The 23,111-nt window shown below is 41.0% G+C and overlaps 1 protein-coding gene across 1 annotated transcript; it reads right to left on the minus strand.

Annotated features, from left to right (window-relative positions):
• Positions 1-1,462: 1,462 nt before the first annotated feature.
• LOC117508020 lies at positions 1,463-19,501 on the minus strand. The gene is made up of 2 exons (XM_034167722.1): positions 19,136-19,501; positions 1,463-2,911 (listed from the first exon to the last, which is right to left on the minus strand). The coding sequence occupies exon 2, from the start codon at positions 2,869-2,871 to the stop codon at positions 2,014-2,016; it is 858 nt and encodes a 285-aa protein (XP_034023613.1). The 5' UTR covers positions 2,872-2,911; positions 19,136-19,501; the 3' UTR covers positions 1,463-2,013.
• Positions 19,502-23,111: the final 3,610 nt, after the last annotated feature.

The raw sequence follows: 23,111 nt of genomic DNA on the forward strand, positions 1-23,111 counted from the left end.
TGCGTCAGGAAGGGCATCCGGCGTAAAACCTGTGCCAAATCAACATGCAGATCCACCTTGGATTTGCTGTGGCGACCCCGAGTGCAAACAAGGGAGCAGCCGAAGGGACTTACTTTATTAAAAAAGATAATCATTGTGAAAACACTGTATTCATACATTTCCTGACACTGATCCATGTCCGGGTCATTGTGGCAGTAGACCAGATCCCACACTTCCCTATCCTCAGTCAAATCCACTTAACTCTTCCTGGGGGATCCTGAGGTCTTCCCAAGACCACTGGGAAATATAATCCCTTCAGTGTGTCCTGGGTCTTCCTCCCAGTTGAACATGCCTGGAAGACCTCTCTCAGGAGATGATCAGTGGGCATCCACACCGTGAGGTAGGCACTCTAACCAGGAGGCTAAAACCCATGGCCTCTGGCAGCTGTGGCCAGAGCATCTTTTTGAAATGGGGATTAAGATTAACCCTCTGGGGCCGACGCTGTCGTATACGACGGCTAAGACCAAGCTTTACTAAATTATAAATAACTTTTGAATGATATGAGATAGAAAAGTTGCTCAAAAGTTAACTCTGCCGTCTTTTGAGCCAGCCATCTGCCATCTTTGTACTCCTCGTAGAAGCTGTGTGATGACGTGTGCAATGTGAGCTTCCAATTGGAATTGGTTCACCGTCACATGGTTTTCCAAAATCCAATCATAGGGCAGATTTACCTGAAAAGCCAAAGATCGTTTTCAGGAGTGATGTGTTACTAGTTGGCCCATCTGAATAGCCCCCTGGGTGCTCCAATGAGTACATACTATTAGTACAGGGGTGGGCAGCGAGGGCCGAGACACTGCAGGTTTTCCTTGCAACCAATCACCTCAGCAGGTGGATTGCTGATGGGCTTCTCCCCTGAACATAAACACCTGATCATTAATGGAATCACCTGCTGAGGTGACTGGTTGTAAGGAAAACCTGCAGTGTCTCGGCCTTTCATGGCACATGATTGCCCACCCCTGTATTAGTACATACTCAGTGCACCCTGCACCATTACGCACAGCAATCAGTGAAAGCAGGATCAGACGGAGAGCCTCTGATGACAATCTCACATGCTCAAACAATGAGTGTGTAACTATCAGGATTGCTCCATTAGTTTGCATGTGAATGCTACTGGATAGCTCTGTTGCTTTCTCTGCATAAAGCACTGTTTACCATATCAATGAACAACAAAACGCACAGACCATTTTGTATATATTGTTCAAAATATGCATTTGTGCTTATTGTTTGAACCGTTTTGTTGTACAGTCTTTCACACAAGACCTCAAATTACCTTTATAAAGTGTCAAAACAGTTGTTTATTATAGTTTGCTGTGTGTTTTGAATAAATGTGTGTGGAAAATTATTTTCCGCTTTATTTTTTCCTTGCCTATTTTTGACTGTAAACCTTTATTACACTTATAAAACACAACAAAATCATATATATTGTGAACGCACAGGTTGTCCTGAAAAAAAGAGACATAAAACTTGATTGTGGGATGCAGGGAGAGCTGTTACCAGCAATAAGAAATCATTTACGCCAGGTGAGTGAACTGTCCAAAAAATGCCCTCGGACCCCAGAGGGTTAACTGGCGACCACATGCACAGTGATTCCTGCTGGCCTCCGTCATACTATGACCAAAGTGTAATCATTGCAAAAAATAAAAATAAAAAGTAACAGCAGACTGCTGTGGCTGACAGAAACTGGAGAGGACACGTTCGTCTCTCCAGAATGATGCCAAGAACAAACTCCAGCAGATGGTCTCAGGACCAATAAAGCTTGACGGTCATAAACCAGGAGAAAAAAGCAAAAACACAGTCAACTAAAACAGTGAAGAAAAAGTAGGGCGGACGGCTACTAAATCACGCCTGCGCCATTTTACTGCTCCGTCAGTAATAAAAATACATCTAATGACATCACAATATCATACTTTTTAAAATCACATAAAAACGTATACTTGTATTAAATTATCGTGGGCCGTATAACATCACACAGCCTTACATCATGGATATTTTTGGCTGCAAAGACATTCCTTGAAGGTCTTTGAGTACATCCTTTGTTTTCCTCAGTTTATCTAAAGTTGTCATGCATTGGTCAGCTGACTGTTGTAGGTTTTCCTCATCTATATTATCCAGGAACAGCATCATTTCCTGGATGGCAGTCGTTGCATCGTCATCGGACAGTCTGCTCATGTGTTGGAGAAGCTCTTGAAACTCTTCAGTTCCTGACACACTTTGGTCTGCCTGCCCTTCAGCCACCAATTCCTCCAGTTTTTTACTTTGGTTCTTTAATTGTTCCAGCCAGCTATTCATAGGTTCGACAATCTTCATGAACTCTTCTCCTTGTTCTCTCAGTTTCTCCCTTTTTTGATTTTGTGCTCGTGTTTTTAGTACCTTAAAGATAAGAGCACCTCCTACTAACATTATTCCTGCGGTTGCTGCTGCCATCACTCCTGCTGTTGCCATTCCTGCTGTTGCCATTCCTCCTGCTCCCACGTCTGAAGCCGTCATTCTTTTTGCTACTGGTGCTGTCACTGTCAGTGGTTGTGGCAGTCCTGTTGTCATCTTGACTGTTGTTGCTGTTGTCAGTCCTGCCCTTGCCATCACTCCTACTGCTGCTGCCGCCATTACGACTATTCCAGCAATCAAACTCCAACCAGCGACTGCATGTTTAAAAACGCCAGAATCCTGATAAGAATAAGCATCCTGAAGTTCTGTTTCGATCTCCTTCATCCTCTGCTCATTCTCATCAAACTGTGTGATGAATGAATCTGACAATGTCAAAAGTTGATTCAGCAGCTCAGAAAAATCAGGTCGAATGTCAGCGCTCCACCGTCTGTGTGGTCGCACAGCCATTTTCAGGAAGGCGTCTCCGAACTGAAGAATGACAAAGAAGCTGAAATGAAAGCGACATTGGAATTCTTTAAATAGACACAATAAATGGAGCAGAACATATTAAAGGTTTATTTAAATATACAGCCAAGGCATCTGATGCAGGTCCATAAGTATTTGGACAGTTACACAATTTTTGTACACCACCACAATGGAACTTCAATGAATCAATCGAAATATGATCCTGGGATGCACATTTGGATTTAATTCAAGTGGGTTAACAAGAAGTCATAATTGGGGTTGATCAATTATTGGCCTGGCTGATTATCAGTGACGCTGACTTTTATTCCGCACGCTGTATCTTCTTATGACCCTTTTTTGTGTGATTTTACAGGTTATTTTGTGGGTGTGTGTGTTTATGCCACACCCCCCCCACCCCCAACTGTTTTATTTGGCTATTGAATGTAACCTGACAGGATGTCGCTGTAAGCACACCTTTCTTCTTTTTTGTAGGGTTGACCGTGTGTTTTATTGTAGCAGGGTGAAAACTGACCGGAGTGAGGACAGATAATAAGTGAAGCGGTCTGTAGGGGCTGTAAGCAGCGGAATGGAGGGAACTCTACTGTCGCTGAACTTTACATAGTGTCAAAGTTCACCGAATCTGACCATAGTGTTCAGACTAGGGGTGTAACAATACACAAAAATCACAATTCGATACGTACCTCAGATTTGCGGTCACGGTTCGGTTCATTTTCGGTACAATATGGGAACAAAATGCAAACCTGAAATTTGCTTGTTGTTTAAACCAACAATTTATTGTAACATTATACAAACACGAAAATAAAATAATTGCAAAGTGCTGCCTGGTAATAAGTTAAATAAAATGTTCTCAAATAAACAACAAATGTATGAAATATTATAAAAAAAAAAAATTCCTAGTAAACAGCTTTTAACAAAACTGAAAGCGCAGCACAACGGTTCCAGCTGTTCAGTTTTATTCAATGTTCATATCTTTTTTTTTGCCAGAAAAATTAACTTGTCCAAAACTGTCACACTCTATAAGGAATTTTTTGAGACTTAATGTTAAAGAATCCCTTTACTTTTGTAGAATTTATTTTATTTTCTATCTCTTTCTATTTATAATAATACTGTGAATGTTACTGTGGCCTTAACTATTCATTTAATGTTTGTTAATATATCTTTTAAATAAAGTTTTGAAAACAAAAGCATTGCAGAAGAAGCAAAAAAGTGAGTAAAACCACCTTAAGAATATTTAGAACCACAAATAAACTTGATTCTTGGTTTGTTTATTTATTTTGCTATTAAAATTATCCATCACTTATTAAAACAGCAACAAATCATCTCATTCGCAAAGAATATTAAGTAATATCATGACATTATATCATGCCAGGTATTTCCAGTAGGGGTCGACCAATTATCAGTCTGGCCAATTATCGAAGCCAGTATTCAATATTTTTACTGTCATCGGTATTGATCATTTATAAAGCAATTTACAGATAACAGTTTCATTTTAAAGTGCATTAGTTTGGCTCTGATACAGCTATAGCTGCTACTTTCCAATGATTCATATTTCATACATTATAACTTATCTTTTTCTTCTAAAGTATTAACCTAAAATATAGAAACCAACATTTGTAAATTGCTGTCTCCGTATGATCTGTCTGTCGTTGTCACCCGCAGAGGAGGTGATGATTACACGACTGAGCTAATTACAAAAGTTTACATTTTATATGAATTTGTAAGATTTCATTGATGGAGACATTTGCAAAATAGAGATGTTGCTGGTGAAGACTTTAAATCTGTACAGAGTGACATTTTATGGGATGATATTTGTGCAAACAAACTTAATATGGATATAAAAAAAATTCTCTGTAGTATGGTGTGAGAACATGACTTTGGAAGTAATGGTGTAACAGATCACTGCTGATCCACCACTTCCTATATAACCCACTTATAGAGTGTTATATATATATATATATATATATATATATATATATATATATATATATATATATATATATATATATATAAAATTTACTTTGTTTGAACTCTGCTTTGTCATTATTTGACTCACCCTGCCTCAACAGCGATATTTTCTCACCAAGCTTAGACTCACTCTCACCTAAAGGACAGTTTGACACTTCAGAGTTTACTAACTCCCATTATCTTTGACACGCCACTCTACCACTGAAATGTATAATGCTACATATGCACTGTCAACTAGATAGAGGGCAGTTTTTTGGGGGTATTTGGTCCCACTTGCTGCTGCAGATATATACTGTACAACACATAAAGGTCTGAGATTTCAATATAAGACAACTCCAGTTTTTCACATATTTTTCCAAGGAGAAAAACATGTCTTACATTCACAACAATATGGTCAGCAGTGGTGGTGGGGTGGGGTGGGGTGGGAACCCCCCCCCCCCCCCAAAAAAAAATAAAACAAAAAAACAAACAAGCAACAACTCCGGATGGTATGGAATATACAAATAAAAACAAACGTGTTTATCTGTATTTTTGTTTTGTGTGGTCAACTGGATTTCATTTGTTAATACAAATCCATTCCTGCACACGTTCAAAAAAAAAAAGAAGTTGGGATGGGGATGAATTGGCACTTGTACAACCCCAATTACAATGAAGTTGGGATGTTGTGTGAAATGTAAATAAAAACAGAATACAATGATTTGCAAATCCTCTTCAACCTATAGTTACTTGAATATACCACAAAGACAAGATATTTACTGTTCAAACTGATAAACTTTATTGTTTTTGTGCAAATATTTGCTCATTTTGAAATGAATGTTTGCAACACGTTTCAAAAAGCTGGGACAGTGGTATGTTTACCACTGTGTAACACCGCCTTTCCTTCTAACAACACTCAATAAGCGTTTGACAACTGAGGACACTAATTGTGAGTGTCATGATTGGGTATAAAAGGAGCATCCCCAAAAGGCTCAGCCATTCACAGGCAAAGATGGGGCAAGGATCACCACTTTGTGAACAACTGCGTGAAAAAAATAGCCCAACAGATAAGAACAATGTTTCTCAAAGTTCAATTGCAAGGAATTTAGGGATTCCATCATCTACAGTCCATAATATAATCAGAAGATTCAGAGAATCTGAAGAACTTTCTATGACCTATGAATTGGGGTTGTATAAGGGGGATGTCTTTATGCATAAAAATAAGGCATAACTGCTGCAAATATATATGTAGTTTTGCAGATATAGCTACTGATTCACTGTGCCCTGGTTTCAAGGCTGAAAACCAACACTGAATGCTCGTGACATTCGATCCCTCAGGTGGCACTGCATTAAAAACCGGCATCATTGTGTAAAGGATCTTACTACGTGGGCTCAAGAACACTTCAGAAAACCATTGTCAGTTAACAGAGTTTGTGGCTACATCTGCAAGTGCAAATTAAAACTCTACCATGCAATGCAAAAGCCATACATCAACAACATCCAGAAAAGCCGCCACCTTCCCTGGGCCCAAGCTCATTTGAAATGGACAGCCGCAATGTAGAAAAGTGTGCTGTGGTCTGATGAGTCCACATTTCAAATTGTTTTTGGAAATCATGGACATCGTGTCCTCCAGACAAAAGAGGAAAAAGACCATCCAGATTGTTACAAGCGCAAAGTTCAAAAGGCAGCATCTGTGATGGTATGGGGGTGTGTTACTGCCCATGACATGGGCAACTTACACATCTGTGATGGCACAATCAATGCTGAAAGGTACATCCAGGTTTTGGAGCAACACATACTGCCATCCAAACAACGTCTTTTTCAGGGACGTCCCTGCTTATTTCAGCAAGACAATGCCAAGCCACATTCTGCAAGTGTTCAAACAGCGTGGCTTCGTAGTAAAAGAGTGCGGGTACTAGACTGACCTGCCTGCAGTCCAGACTTGTTGCCCATTGAAAATGTGTGGTGCATTATGAAGCGCAAAATACAACAACAAAGACCCCGGACTGTTGAACAACTGAAGTTGTACATCAAGAAAGAATGGGAAAGAATTCCACCTACAAAGCTCCAACAATTAGTGTCCTCAGTTCCAAAAAAACACTTATTGAGTGTCGTTAGAAGGAAAGGTGATGTAACACAGTGGTAAACATACCACTGTCCCAGCTTTTTTGAAACGTGTTGCAGACATCCATTTCAAAATGAGCAAATATTTGCACAAAAACAATAAACTTTATCAGTTTGAACATTAAATATCTTGTCTTTGTGGTGTATTCAATTGAATATAGGTTGAAGGGGATTTGCAAATCACTGTATTCTGTTTTTATTTACATTTCACACAACATCCCAACTTCATTGGAATTTGGGTTGTATAAGGGGGATGTCTTTATGCATAAAAATAAGGCATGACTGCTGCAAATATATATGTAGTTTTGCAGATACAGCTACTGATTCACTGTGCCCCGGTTTCCCCTACATGTCGGAGATGGCATAATAGCTGTAGAAACGTGTGTACACCAGCCAGGATTTTTGTGCGATGTACCGCACATTTCTACACTCAAGTCAATTTTGATACATTTGCACGTGGACATGGAAATGGGCGTACGCCAGGTTTTTGTGCGGACGCACACTTTGTACATGAGGACCCAGGTCTTTGTTGATTTGCTTGGATCCATACAGCTGCTTGATAGTGTGGCCTCTTGATATGGAAAGACAAAGCATCCTGGCTTGGTAGTAATGCCTCCAGAGGAACAGCTTGAGCAAACAGTGATGCCCTGACACTGATGAGGTGCAAGAGCCAGCTTTTAAAACCTTGCAAATAAAGGCTTCTACATCAGCCCAGGCTGTGCTACTGAGGTTACCTCTTCCAAGTTCATTCAGGAGATTGTGGTGCTCCATGAAGAAACAACAAGAAAGATTTCTTGGAGTGTCCTGCCAGGAAAGAAGTACAATCACGTCCCGTGACTGCATGGAAGGCTGGCAGGGAACTTAGCAGAGCACCATCAAGGTTCTCAGCCACTGTATGAACTGGAATGAATTTCTGCTTCTTTGAGGCACCTACCTTCATCCATCCAGCTGATGCTGGCAAAAAGCGCTAAAAGGAGAACCAAAACATCTGTGTCTCTTGAGGCCACAACAATAGCAGAGGCTTGGGTCTTGGTACAATGAAGCACCATCCCGGTGTCTGCCTCTGCATGTCTACCCTCAAGTTCTTCCACATTCAGAAATCTAGCAAAGGTCTACCTTGTTCTCACTGGCAATGAAATTCTGCCACTTCAGAGGCAGTGGTACAGTCCTGTCTTTGATCTCTCGACGAACTGGAACTGTCTTCTTGGTACGTTTGGTACAAGTGCCAGACTTTATTGACAGGTCATAGTATCTATCAAAAACAATGTGTATGTGCTTGAAAGGTTCCCCAGCTTGCATGATAGAATGTCGCAAATTAATCTGCCAAATCTCCAAAAGTTTTGGCTTTTGGAGCCTTACCAAGTGCAACCACATGTGCCTGACCATCAACAATCAAGGTTGCATTGCTGCATAATTCAGCTCTTTCTAGTGTTTGAGGACAGGGTACAATGCTGAGCAGTGACTCCATCGAGATAGACTTTTGTCCAGATCGGAGATTGCCTGTCATGTCAGCAAGAGAAGGTGGTGTTGGCACTTGGCAGTAATTCATACTGCAAGATTTCCTCCAAATTCACATCCCTCCCAGCCTGAGAAGCACTGAGGACCCTCTGAAGGAATGCTCTGTCTTCATCAGGCTATAAAGTCAAGAACCTGTTTTCAGCTTGCCATTTTTTGTGGTAAAGGTCAAAGACCTCTTAATTCAACACCGAACAATTGATATACAATGACCATTTGTTCAGTTTATTCATCAGTTCACAACATTTGATCGCTTATGTAGCTGAGAAACTAGGTTCCGATGTGGCGCTTAAGGTCACAAAGTTCAATGACCTCTAGAGGTCAACAGAGGTCAGACAGAGCTTGCCATATCGCAGATTTGAATTCAGCACACCCAAATTGACAAAGTAAGACTGGTTGCCAACTTAGTCCCAAAAATGCCTGAAGCTACCTGTGCGACCTGAGAGCAGAGTCCGTTTGTTTGACTTTTAGTCATTGTTTGCTTGTGTGTTCTTTTGTCTTTCTGTTTTGAAGTTAATGTGGAAGTGCTTCTGACCATGAGGGGAGCTTACCTCGGAGTTTTAGTTGTACTTTGGTCCTTTTTAGGACAATTCGTCCTGGGACTTTATGATGGCGGTGGGGAGGCTGCTAACACAGTCTCCTACGGCCGCGAGTTCCTTCTCGCCCTTCAGCCACTAGCAGCAAGAGACTTTCGTTTGAATATTCCCCATTTTCTTCAGCGAAGTCAACAAGATGACTTAAAGTCTGCTGCATGCAGTTTAGTGTCAAAAAAGCACCGAAAGAAGAGAGGGGGGAGAGGAGGCGTTCAGCGCAGAATGAGGAAATACGGGCTCCGTGACAGACGCCGACTCCCTCCGCTTTCATCCATCCTCCTCTCAAATGTACAGTCCATTCGGAATAAAATGGATGAATTAGAGGCTCACGCCAGATGTAAACGCGACTTTAGAGACACGTCTTTTGGCTTTAACTGAGATGTGGCTGGGAGACGCGGATCTCAACGAGGATCTTTATATCAGCGGCTTTGGGGAGCCTGTTCATATAGATCGCTCACCTGTCATTACAAACAAATCATGCGGTGGTGGAGTGTGCTTTTATATCAACAAAAACTACTGCAATACGGTGGTAGTTCGGGAAAGAATATGCACCCCCGACATGGAACTGTTGTCTATTTCACTCTGCCCCTTTTACTTGCTGAGGGAGTTCCCTCAGCTCTTTTTCACCCTTGTTTACATTCATCCACGTGCTAATGTGACATCAGCCTCCCAGCTGATCAAGGAGGTGACAAACAGACTAGATGCCCTTTCACCTTCTTCTTTGTCTTTCGGCTGTTCCCGTTAGGGGTCGCCACAGCAGATCAATCGTTTCCATCTCACCCTGTCCTCTGTATCTTCTTCTGTCACACCAACCACCTGCATGTCCTCTCTCAGCACATCCATGAACCTCCTCTTTGGTCTCCCTCTTCTCCTCCTGCCTGGTGGCTCCATCCTCAGCATCCTTCTCCCTATATACACTGGGTCCCTCCTCTGCACATGTCCAAACCATCTCAATCTCGCCTCTCTGACTTTGTCTCCAAACCGTCCCACCTGAGCTGTCCCTCTGATATGTTCATTCCTAATCTTGTCCATTCTTGTCACTCCCAAAGAGAATCTCAACATCTTCAGCTCTGCCACCTCCAGCTCTGCCTCCTGTCTTTTTGTTAGTGCCACTGTCTCTAAACCATACAACATAGCTGGTCTCACTACTGTTTTGTAAACTTTCCCCTTCACCCTTGCTGATATTCTTCGGTCACAAATCACTCCTGCCACCTTTCTCCACCCACTCCACCCTGCCTGCACTCTCTTCTTCACCTCTCTACCACACTCTCCATTACTTTGAACAGTTGACCCCAAATATTTAAACTCATCTACTTTCACCACTTCTACTCCTTGTAACTGCACTATTCCACTGGGCTCCCTCTCATTCACACACATGTACTCAGTCTTGCTTCTACTGACTTTCATTCCCCTTCTCTCCAAAGCATATCTCCACTTCTCCAGACTAGACTCAACTTGCTCTCTACTCTCACTACAGATCACAATGTCATCTGAAAACATCATAGTCCATGGGGACTCCTGTCTGATCTCATCCGTCAACCTGTCCATCACCACTGCAAACAAGAAAGGACTCAGAGCTGATCCTTGGTGTAATTCCACCTCCACCTTGAATGAGTCTGTCATTCCGACTGCGCATCTCACCGCTGTCACACTATTCTTGTACATGTCCTGCACTACCCTAACATACTTCTCTGCCACTCCAGACTTCCTCATACAATACCACAACTCTTCTCTTGGCACCCTATCATAAGCTTTTTCTAAGTCCACAAACACACAATGTAACTCTTTCTGTCCTTCTCTGTACTTTTCCAACAGTATTCTCAGAGCAAACATTGCATCTGTAGTGCTCTTTCTTGGCATGAAACCATATTGCTGCTCACAGATCTTCACCTGTTTCCTAAGCCTAGCTTCTACTACTCTTTCCCATAACTTCATGCTGTGGCTGATCAGCTTTATGCTTCTGTAGTTACTGCAGCTCTGCACATCACCCTTGTTCTTGAAAATAGGAACCAGCACACTTCGTCTCCACTCCTCAGGCATGCTCTCACTTTCCAAGATTTTATTAAACAATCTGGTTAGAAACTCTACTGCCATCTCTCCTAGACATTTCCATGCCTCCACTGAATGTCATCTGGACCGACTGCCTTTCCACTCTTCATCCTCTTCATAGCAGCCCTCACTTCTTCCTTGCTAATCTCTTGTACTTCCTGATTTACTCTCACCACATCATCCAGCCTTTTCTCTCGCTCATTTTCTTTATTCATCAACTCTGCAAAATATTCCCTCCACCTTCTCAGCACACACTCCTCACTTGTCAGCACATTACCATGTGCATCTTTTACCACCCTAACCTGCTGCACATCCTTTCCAGCTCTGTCCCTTTGTCTGGCCAATCTTTGTCTGGCCTTTTTGTCCTTCCTTACTATTCAACTTCTTGTACAGCTCGCAATATGCCTTTTCCTTTGCTTTTGCCACTTCTCTTTTCGCCTTACGCTGCATCTCCTTGTACTCCTGTCTACTTTCTTCATCTCTCCGACTATCCCAAAACTTTTTCGCCAACCTCTTTCTCCTTATGCTTTCCTGGACCTCTTCATTCCACCACCAAGTCTCCTTGTCTTCCTTCCACTGTCCAGATGTCATACCCAGTACTGTCCTAGCTGTCTCCCTCACCACATCTGCAGTACTTTTCCAGTTGTCCAAAATTGCTTCCCCTCCAACCAGTGCTTCTCTCACCTGCTCGCTAAATTTCACACAACAGTCTTCCTCCTTCAGCTTCCACCATCTGATCCTTTGTTGAGCTCTCACTCTCTTCTTCTTCTTTACCTCTAAAGTCATCCTACAAACAACCATCCTGTGCTGTCTAGTGACACTCTCTCCTGCTACCACCTTACAGTCTGTGATTTCTTTTAGCTTGCATCTCCTATAAAGAATGTAGTCCACCTGTGTGCACCTTCCTCCACTCTTATATGTTACCCTGTGCTCCTCCCTTTTCTTAAAGTAGGTATTCACCACAGCCATTTCCATCCTTTTTGCAAAATCAACTACCATCTGTCCTTCCCCATTCCTATCATTGATACCATATCTACCCATTACTTCCTCATCACCTCTGTTCCCTTCACCAACATGCCCATTGAAGTCACCACCTCATCTAACACACTCCAGAAATCTTCTTTCTCCTTGATCTCACAACCAACCTGTGGGGCATATGCACTGATGATATTCATCATCACCCCTTCAATTTCCAACTTCACACTCATCACCCTGTCAGACACTCGCTTAACCTCCAACACACTTTTACCATACTCTTCCTTTAAAATGACCCCAACACCATTTCTCTTCCTGTCCTCACCATGGTACAACAACTTGTCCCCACCGCCGATGCTCCTGCTCTTACTTCCCTTCCACTTGGTCTCTTGCACACACAATATGTCTACCTTTCTCCTCTCCATCATATCAGCCAGCTCTCTCCCTTTACCAGTCATACTACCAACATTCAAAGTCCCCACTCTCATTTCCACCCTTCTAGTTTTCTTCTTCTCCCGCTGTTCGTGGCAACGTTTTCCTCCTCCTCTTCGTCGTCTTCGCCCAGCAGTAGCCCAATTTCCACCGGCACCCTGTTGGGCAATAGCACCGGTGGCGGACGTTGTTAACCCGGGCCGCGACCGATCCGGTATGGGAATTCGATTCTGAGTCTGCATAGTTCGGTTGGCTTGTTTTACGCCGGATGCCCTTCCTGACGCAACCCTCCTCATTTATCCGGGCTTGGGACCGGCACTCAGAACGTACTGGCTGCACACCCCATGTGGCTGAGTTACTAGATGCCCTTTCACCTGACGTGACAAAATTTATTTTAGGTGATTTTAATCATTGCCAGGTTCATAAGATTTTAAAAACATATGAACGATATGTTACTTCTGCAACTACTAAAGGGAATTCCACCATTGACTTGTGCTATGGCTCAGTACCTGGCACCTTCAGAGCATCACCTCTGCCTTCCTTTGGAGCATCCTACCACAACAGTGTTCTTCTCTTCCAACCTACAAGCCTGTTTGTAAGCGTCCTGAGCAAACTGTTAAAACACTGAAATGCTGGACAGAAAACAGCATTACCAGCTTACAGGCTTGTTTTGACTGTACTGACTGGGATGTTTTTTATAGTTCATGTCCTGAGATACATGATCTGGCATTTACGGTTTCATCATATATATCCTTTTGTGTGGACTCTAACATTCCCCAGAAGGTTATTACTGTATTCCCAAACAACAAACCTTGGGTTACTAAGGAAATGAAAAACGTTCTAAATAAAAAACATATTTTTTATACAGGGAATAGCCAGGAAAAGAAAGAAATCACAAGGGAGGTAAGATATGAGATAGGGAAAGCTAAAGTATCAGGATAAAGTGGAACAGAAGTACAGCAGTGGTGATCTACAGGCAGCTTGGAGGGGAATAAAATCCATGTCCTTAGCCACTCAAAGGGACAGCTGTTTAATGTTTTTTATTATCGATTTGAAAAGCACGACTTTTCCAGAGACATCTCCCTGTTTAGAGAGTCTCTTAGTCCTGAGTCTGATGTTGTCATTGACCAGGAATGGGTCAAAAGTATTCTGAAGGGTATAAACAGTAGAAAGGCCCCTGGTCCAGACAACATCTGTGGGCGCACACTACGACATTGTGCGGACCAGCTTAGTGGTGTACGCCAGCATATTTTTCAAATGTGTCTCAATTCTTACCAAATTCCGGTTAGCTGGCAATCATCTACAGTGATCCCAGTCCCAAAGACGACCAAACCGAAGCAACTTAGTGATTTTAGGCCTGTCGCTTTAACGTCATTAATAATGAAATGTTTTGAAAGAATTGTGAAGAATCTTATTCTGGAAACAGTGGATGGAGCCTTGGTCACACTTCAGTTTGCTTACCAGAGAGGGAGAGGGGTGGAGGATGGATGCAAAGCTTTTTATTCTCAACTCCCTGTATAAACATCTGGAGAAGCCACAGGCACATGCCAGACTCTTGTTTGCAGACTTCTCGTCAGCATTCAATACGATGCAGCCGTATCTTTTAGTACAAAGGCTGAGTGATGACTTCCACCTGCCTCACCAGCTTGTTTTATGGATTTTTAATTTTTTATCTGACCGAGAGCAGAGGGTCTTTGTAAATGGCTGCTTCTCGGACTCTGTTGTGTTGTCCACAGGCTCATCACAAGGGTGTGTTCTTTCGCCCCTCCTTTTTATCATGTATACAGACAGCTGTAGGAGTTCTCAAGACAACAGTTATTTGGTTAAATTTTCTGATGATACTGTACTGTTGTCTCTTCTTCATGGTTCAGAATCAAACCACGGAGCTGTTTTATCAGATTTTATTTGTTGGTGTGATAACTTTTTGGATTTAAATGTGTACAAAACTAAAGAAATGATCACTGACTTCAGACGTAGCAGGGATGTGGCCAAGGAGAGTATCATACAGAATGAAAAAGTGGAACTTGTCACATCATAAGTATTTGGGGACTATTTTTGATGATAAGCTGAAGTTTGATGTAAACACAGATACCATTGTGAAGCGAGGACAGCAGAGAATTTATCTTCTCCGTAAACTGAACTCTTTTTCTGTCAGACCTGCAATCCTTTGTCATTTTTATCAGTCTTTTATTGAGAGTCTTTTGTGTTTTTCATTTATCTGCTGGTTTCACAGCCTCTCAGTGAAAGACAGAAACAGCCTGAACAACATTGTTAAAATTTGTTCAAAGATTATTGGAGTGAAACAAAGAGACTTACACTCTTTTTGTAATCAACAGATCCTCCGGAAGGCTGAAATCATCTTGTCCATGTCAGGTCATGTTCTTTTAAGAGAGTTTTCCGTGCTTCCTTTAGGACGCCGTTATGCATCTCCGGTGTGTAGAACCAACCGGTTTTTAAAGTCATTTATACCTTCGGCAATTCGACTTTTAAATGTGCCGTAGGTCTGCCATGTTTTTATTTATTTATTCTTGCTATTCATTTTAACTTCTTAAGTCTGTTTTATTTGTTTTTTATTAGTTTTATTGTTGTTATATATTGTTATTGTATTTATTTTATTTTTTCTTAAACGGACTGCTCAAATGAAATTGCCCCTTGTGGGATTAATAAAGTTGTTGACTGATTGATTGATTGAGCGAGCTATTTAAATATCGTCAATTTTCTATTTCGGCACCAGTCTGTTGTCACAGTATGATCTTTTTCTGCTCGGTGTGCAACAGTATGCACACCACCACAATTTCAGCACTTTAATAAAGCACCTTCCTCACACTTTCCTCATTCCTGTTGGCCTCCACACCATCCACACCACTGCACACAGCTGCCACATCCCAAAACCACAGACAATTATCTATCTGTAAAGCAAGAAGCGTCTGTGTGTGGGTATGTGGCTAGTGCCGGCCCTATCCAATTTGGTGCCCTAGGCAAGATTTTTCAAATGGTACCCCAACACACACACACACACACACACACACACACACACACACACACACACACACACACACACACACACACACCAAATTACATATTTACAAACACACTCACACAAGAAACTAAAGCAATCTCTTTTTTAATACAACCCCTGGCAAAAATTATGGAATCGCCGGCCTCGGAGGATGTTCATTCAGTTGTTTAATTTTGTAGAAAAAAAGCAGATCACAGACATGGCACAAAACTAAAGTCATTTCAAATGGCAACTTTCTGGCTTTAAGAAACACTCTTAGAAATCAAGAAAAATAATTGTGGCAGTCAGTAACGGTTACTTTTTTAGACCAAGCAGAGGGAAAAAAATATGGACTCACTCAATTCTGAGGAATAAATTATGGAATCACCCTGTAAATTTTCATCCCCTAAACTAAAACCTGCATCAAATCAGATCTGCTCGTTAGTCTGCATCTAAAAAGGAGTGATCACACATTGGAGAGCTGTTGCACCAAGTGGACTGACATTAATCATGGCTCCAACACGAGAGATGTCAATTGAAACAAAGGAGAGGATTATCAAACTCTTAAAAGAGGGTAAATCATCACGCAATGTTGCAAAAGATTTTGGTTGTTCACAGGCAGCTGTGTCTAAACTCTGGACCAAATACAAACAACATGGGAAGTTTGTTAAAGGCAAACATACTGGTAGACCAAGGAAGACATCAAAGCGTCAAGACAGAAAACTTAAAGCAATATGTCTAAAAAATAGAAAATGCACAACAAAACAAATGAGGAACGAATGGGAGGAAACTGGAGTCAACGTCTGTGACCGAACTGTAAGAAACCGCCTAAAGGAAATGGGATTTACATACAGAAAAGCTAAACGAAAGCCATCATTAACACCTAAACAGAAAAAAACAAGGTTACAATGGGCTAAGGAAAAGCAATCATGGACTGTGGATGACTGGATGAAAGTCATATTCAGTGATGAACCTCGAATCTTCATTGGGCAAGGTGATGATGCTGGAACTTTTGTTTGGTGCCGTTCCAGTGAGATTTATAAAGATGACTGCCTGAAGAGAACATGTAAATTTCCACAGTCATTGATGATATGGGGCTGCATGTCAGGTAAAGGCACTGGGGAGATGGCTGTCATTACATCATCAATAAATGCACAAGTTTACGTTGATATTTTAGACACTTTTCTTATCCCATCAATTGAAAGGATGTTTGGGGATGATGAAATCATTTTTCAAGATGATAATGCATCTTGCCATAGAGCAAAAACTGTGAAGACATTCCTTGCAAAAACACACATAGGGTCAATGTCATGGCCTGCAAATAGTCCAGATCTTAATCCAATTGAAAATCTTTGGTGGAAGTTGAAGAAAATGGTCCATGACAAGGCTCCAACCTGCAAAGCTGATCTGGCAACAGCAATCAGAGAAAGTTGGAGTCAGATTGATGAAGAGTACTGTTTGTCACTCATTAAGTCCATGCCTCAGAGACTGCAAGCTGTTATAAAAGCCAGAGGTGGTGCAACAAAATATTAGTGATGTGTTGGAGCGTTCTTTTGTTTTTCATGATTCCATAATTTTTTCCTCAGAATTGAGTGATTCCATATTTTTTCCCTCTGCTTGGTCTAAAAAAGTAACCGTTACTGACTGCCACAATTTTTTTTTCCTGATTTCTTTTAGTGTTTCTTAAAGCCAGAAAGTTGCCATTTGAAATGACTTTAGTTTTGTGTCATGTCTGTGATCTGCTTTTTTTCTACAAAATTAAACAACTGAATGAACATCCTCCAAGGCCGGTGATTCCATAATTTTTGCCAGGGGTTAGAATATAATGTCAAACAAGTCAATAAAATAATTTAAAACACGTCGAACAAACTAGAAACCTAAAAACCATCTTCTCACCCTCATATCACCTGCTACAGCTTGACTCTCCTTGTTTTCCTTATAGCAAACTCATCTATGACATCATCATATGGGAGATGTTTTGAAGCCGCATGGGTTATGCTTAAATTCCTCAAAAGAGCATCTGTAAAGAGGACTTTGTGACACCATCAGGTACCTGTTCTGCAATACAGTTCTGTGAAAAAAATGTGCACCCTTGAGCTTTTACATTTTTGAAAATTTTTAAGACATCAAAAAACAAACAAAAAAAAATTCAGGCTTCTTGAATTAAAATTTTCAAAATAACACCCTTTACACTCATAATGAAAAGTAATCTCTGCATCGTGAATTACAAGAAATAAAAATCTAAAAGCCAAAATGATGGTGTAAATAAGTAAGTGCTCCCTTTAGTATAACACATACAAACCATCACTTTTCCATCTAATCTTCTTCAGACAACTCAGGGGTTGGATACATCAACATTTCCAAGACCTTGATTATGTCTTGAACGTTATTTACATCAGTTATAAAGAAATACAAACGGTACAGTACCCTGTGGTAAATCTGCATGGAGTGGACACTTCTCAAAAACTGATTGACTGTACAAGAAGGAGAAGAGTGAGGAAAGACATCAAGACAACCCTGAAGAAGTTATAGGCTTCTGTGGCTGTGATTCAAGAAAGTGCAAATTTTGCATTTTGCTTCACCATTCTCAGCATCATAGTGGAGTGGAGCAGAGAAGAATTTTCTTCCAACAAAACAGATCAAATCTCGGGTTGCATCCCCAAATGTGCCTTTTGGCAAACTGCAGCTCAAGTTCTCTTTAAAAAAAAAAAAATCCTTCTCTATACGACTTCATCATGAAGCTGTATAAATGATGCAAAATTTAAAACTTGCACTGTGTGTAATTTCTTTAGTTGCAGCCACAAAAGCCTACAACTTGCTCAGGGTTGTCTGGGTGTCTTGGTGGCTTTCTTCACTCATCTCGTTCTTGCACGGCCCCTGAGATTTTGCTAACTGTCTGCTCCACAAAGATTTATCATAGCGTGTCATACTGTTTGTATTTCTTCATAATTGATGTAAATAAAGTCCAAGACATATTCAGTGTCTTGGAAATGTTCATGCATCCATCCTGTGACTTATCTGAAGAAGAATGGATGTAAAAGTCATGGTTTGTATGTGCTATACTAAAGGGGGCACGTCCTGATTCACACCATCATTTTGGCTTTTAGATTTTTATTTCTTTTAATTCATGATGCAGAGATTACTTTTTACTGTGAGTTTAAAAGACAGAATTTTAGAAATTTTAATATAAATAGCCTAATTTTTTTTTATGTAAAATATTTCAAACATGTAAAAGCTGAAGGGTGCACATTTCCACAGCACTGTATATAGACACGGCCGCATGGGGGCGCCAGAGCTTTGCTTAACCACATGACATTTCCAGCTCAGTCTCACTTTTTTCGTGCCGCCACCACAAAATAAGTGACATTTTTGTGGTGTATTTTTATTATTATTTTACTATTTCTAACCCTACCCCTTCTCCTAACTGTAAACATAACGTAACGTAAGCGTGTCCCTTTCCCAAACCCTGACCATAACTCCACCCCCCCACTCCGCTCAAACCTTCGATTTATTTTGGGTCGCTGGGTCACTTTAGGCGAACCTCACCCCGAAATGACCTTGGATTAGGAATATTAGCAAACCGTGGATGAAGGCACGTTAACACTCATGTTTACTGTACCTCAGTTGGTCCCGTTTTTCCTCCCCTGGACACCAGATAGTTTGGACTTGATTTTCGCGTTTCCGGGTTTCTTAAGCAGAAGTAAAAGTGAAAACTGTGCATCCGAAATTCCGGTCAGCGGCAGAAGAGGCTTCACGGTGTTCAGTGGGAAATACAGAGCTGGAATGGACGTTGCGCGCCTCAATCTATTAGCGTCGCTCAGGACAAGAAGGCGCCATTTACTAACTTCGGTAAATTTAGAAAGATAGTCACAGATTCGAAGTTCACGGCTCAATAGATCTTAAGAGAAACGTTGTAGAAAGACAAACACCACGAGTTTCTAACCTCAGGAAGGTAAACAACGAGCTACAACCTTATTTTTATCCATACGAGCCGTCCTCTGAGCTGAAAAAAATAACACTGATCTGAACGAGCAGCCGGTAGAGAAACGGAAGCTTAGGGACCGTCTACAAAGTGCATACATGGAGAAAAAAAAAAAGACACCAGAAAATTATTGAATAAATCATTGTAATAAGGAGTGATGTCACCAAATTCACTGCACACATCAGTGGGGTCCTGCTGATTATACTACAGAGCTCAGTTTGGGAAAATGCCATTATAAAAAACTTTGCAGAATTTTTTATTTTTAAATTTTTTAATAGCATCAAAGTCACAAGGTGTGGTGTCACCAAATTCACTGCACACAACAGCCATGTCCTGTTGATTATACTACAGCACTCAGTTTGAAAAAGAAGTCATTTAAAAAAAAAATTGGAGAATTTTATATTGTTTAAAATTTCAATAGCATCAAAGTCATAAGGTGTAGTGACACAAAATTTACTGCACACAACAGGGGTGTCCAGCTGATTATACTACAACAGTCACTTTTGGAAAAAGTCATTCTCAAAAAATTTTGGAGAATTTTTTATTGATTTATTTTCAATAGCATCAAAGTCATGAGGTGTAGTGACACAAAATTTACTGCACACAACAATGGTGTCCTGCTAATTATACTACAACACTCACTTTGGGAAAAGTCATTTTTAAAAATTTTGGAGAATTTTTGATTGTTTAAATTTTCAATAGCATCAAAGTCATAAGGTGTAGTGACACAAAATTTACTGCACACAACAGTGGTGTCTTGCTGATTATACTACAACACTCACTTTTGGAAAAAGTCATTCTCAAAAATTTTGGATAATTTTTTTATTGATTTATTTTCAATAGCATCAAAGTCATAAGGTGTGGTGTCACCAAATTTACTGCACACAACAGTGGTGTCCTGCTGATTATACTAGAACACTCACTTTTGGAAAAACTCATTCTCAAAAATTTTGGATAATTTTTTATTGTTTAAATTTTCAATAGCTTCAAAGTCATAAGGTGTGGTGACATAAAATTTACTGCACACAACAGTGGTGCCCTGCTGATTATAGTACAACACTCACTTTTGGAAGAAGTTATTCTCAAAAATTTTGGAGAATTTTTTATTCTCCAAGATTCCATATTTAGTTCATTAAATGTCATAAATTATTACCATATTTCAGTAATGTTTGTGCTCTTTGCAGTTCTCTGACATAAGTTGATGGAATGGGCTGGTACTGAGTGATCGCCTCATGGCCACTGTCTTGCAACCAGTCGGATAACGGATGCATAGAGGGATTATTGAGTACTAGCCAATCATGAGCAGCTATCAATTAAGCTAATTTTTTTTTAGAAATCTGTGTTTTTGGAGGAGATAAGAAGGTCTTCAGGAGTTCTGCCTTGGATTCATTGGAAATTTTGTCCAGGATTTCACTGGTCAGTCAATTTATTTTCTTTTCCTCTTCATTTTAATAGTTGTAATTCATGAGCTATATGCTGATGGTCTAGTGGTTACGGTGTTGAGCTTGAAACCAGAACATCCTCGGTTCAAATCTCAGCCTGATTGGAAAATCACTAAGGGCCCTTGGGCAAGGTCTTTAACCTCCTATTACTCCCAGTGTGTAGTGAGCGCCTTGCAGCACCCCAACATTGGGGTGAATGTGAAGCATTATTTGTAAAGCGCTTTGAGCTTCTGATGCAGATGGAAAGCGCTATATAAATGCAGAACATTTACCATTTTTAACCTGTCCTCAGATGTATAGTAAATTGTTTACCATTACAAAGTGTAGAGCTTAACTTCAAACAAAAAAAAAGCGCTTTCTTTTTATCAAATATTTTATCCAGCTATATTCTGAATACTGTACTTTTAAGTCATTGGTGATATTCAAACTCATGTAATATCCATGTAGGGTTTCATCTTTGCATTTTTCTTTGCTTAGGTTTCCAGCTTTTAATTGGCGGCAATGGGGAGAGTAAAAAAAGGAAAGTGTGCTGTTAGGAAAGATTTATGGGCAAATGCTGGTGGAACAGCAGCCCTGGTCAAAATAATGAAGAGTAAAAACATTACAAGCTAAAAGACAGATTATTCTTCAAAAATCTGGTCAGAAATTTCTTTAGCCCTATTTGGTAAAGATGATCCAAGAAACCGTCATTGGCTCTGGGTAGTATGGACCAAAAATCGGACCAGAGTCAGGGATTTGATAAAGCCTCAACAGGAAAATTCAAAAGAAGAGCAAGACAGAGAAGAAATAGAGGAAGAAGTCATAGTGGGAGATGTACAAACACTGAGGAAGATGAACATGAGAAGAAAGACGATGCCACAGATGAAGACATGCACAACACTGAAGAAGACAAACAACAGAAGACGGACCAGAGGAATGTTCAAGCAGAGGACAGTGCTACAGATGAAGACATTCAAAACACTGAAGAAGACAAACAAGAGAAAACATCTGTACAAACTGAAGCCCAGCTTCAACAAAACACTGAACAATGGAGAAAGCTGCCAGCGGTGTCAAAAAGGTTCACCATTACAATCAAACGAGATAAATGGCAGACAATTCTTCCGCTTCAAGGTTCAATGAAACTGAGAAGACCTTGGACCAATGTTTTATACAACAGCTTCCGAAAAAAAAAATCCCTCTTGTACTCTTGCTTTCAAAAGTCAGCACATCAAAACAACGCACAGCAGAAAAATCAAAAGCCCATACTTAAATATTAGTGCAATTTGTATGTTTCCTTCCTGCACTGCCAAATACTTTTTTAAAATTAAAAGAAAGCCAACAGGAAACACCGGAATCAAAATATCTGTGCAACAAAAGGGAGAAATAAAGCACAAGAAAAGTGAGAGACAATTTAGACCAGCATCATATACAAGAAGAGGGAGGATCGCAAGGGCTCTACGCAAGGGAGTGAGCCAGCTTTTCTATGCCAAACTGAGAAAAACGCCTATTGCTGAACTTATTTCTGGTAACATTGTTGTGTGGGCCGCTGAAGAGGAGGTACTGCTGGCCCACTACCAAAGGGCGCCCTGCCTGAAGTGTGGGCGCTGCCGCCTCACAGGAACAGCCGGGAGTGACAGTTGTCACTCATCAACTACACCAATCACCAGGTCATCACCCACACTACAAAAGCCGGACGACATCTCCACCTCGTCACTGAGATATCGTCTACCTACGAGGTAAACTCTCAGCCGTTGTTGTTGTACCAAACATAAGTAATCTTTCTTGAACTGTTTACAGACATACCTGATCCATACGTGCAGCTGGAGGCTGGGGTTCGCAGCTGGTGATTAGAGTGACGGTCTTCACTCCTCACGCCAAACTCTTTAAGTGTGGTTCGGCGAGGTGTCTGTGATAATTCGGTGTCAGTGGTGGAGGTGTCTTTCCCACCTTGAAAGAAACTGTTGTGCCTGCTGACTGTTTACTGGGTGTGTTTTCTCACACTCATCATATCTGTTTCTCTGCATCCTGCCAGCAGTACCAGATCCGACAGTCGGAGACGGTGACCACCTGGGGACTCAGGACTTGGCGGCTCCAGTATCCTTCGGGTTCGGTGGCAGTGGAAATCGTGTGGGATCCGGTTCTTCTCGGGACAGACGTCTCCTACCCTCGAGCCTGCCCACACGTCACCGTGT

The sequence above is a fragment of the Thalassophryne amazonica genome, chromosome 3, assembly GCF_902500255.1.
Source record: "Thalassophryne amazonica chromosome 3, fThaAma1.1, whole genome shotgun sequence".
Classification (NCBI taxonomy): domain Eukaryota; kingdom Metazoa; phylum Chordata; class Actinopteri; order Batrachoidiformes; family Batrachoididae; genus Thalassophryne; species Thalassophryne amazonica.

Excerpts from the sequence above, each read along its gene's own strand:
- LOC117508020 (XM_034167722.1), bottom strand. The coding sequence starts at position 2,871 with ATGGCTGTGCGACCACACAGACGGTGGAGCGCTGACATTCGACCTGAT.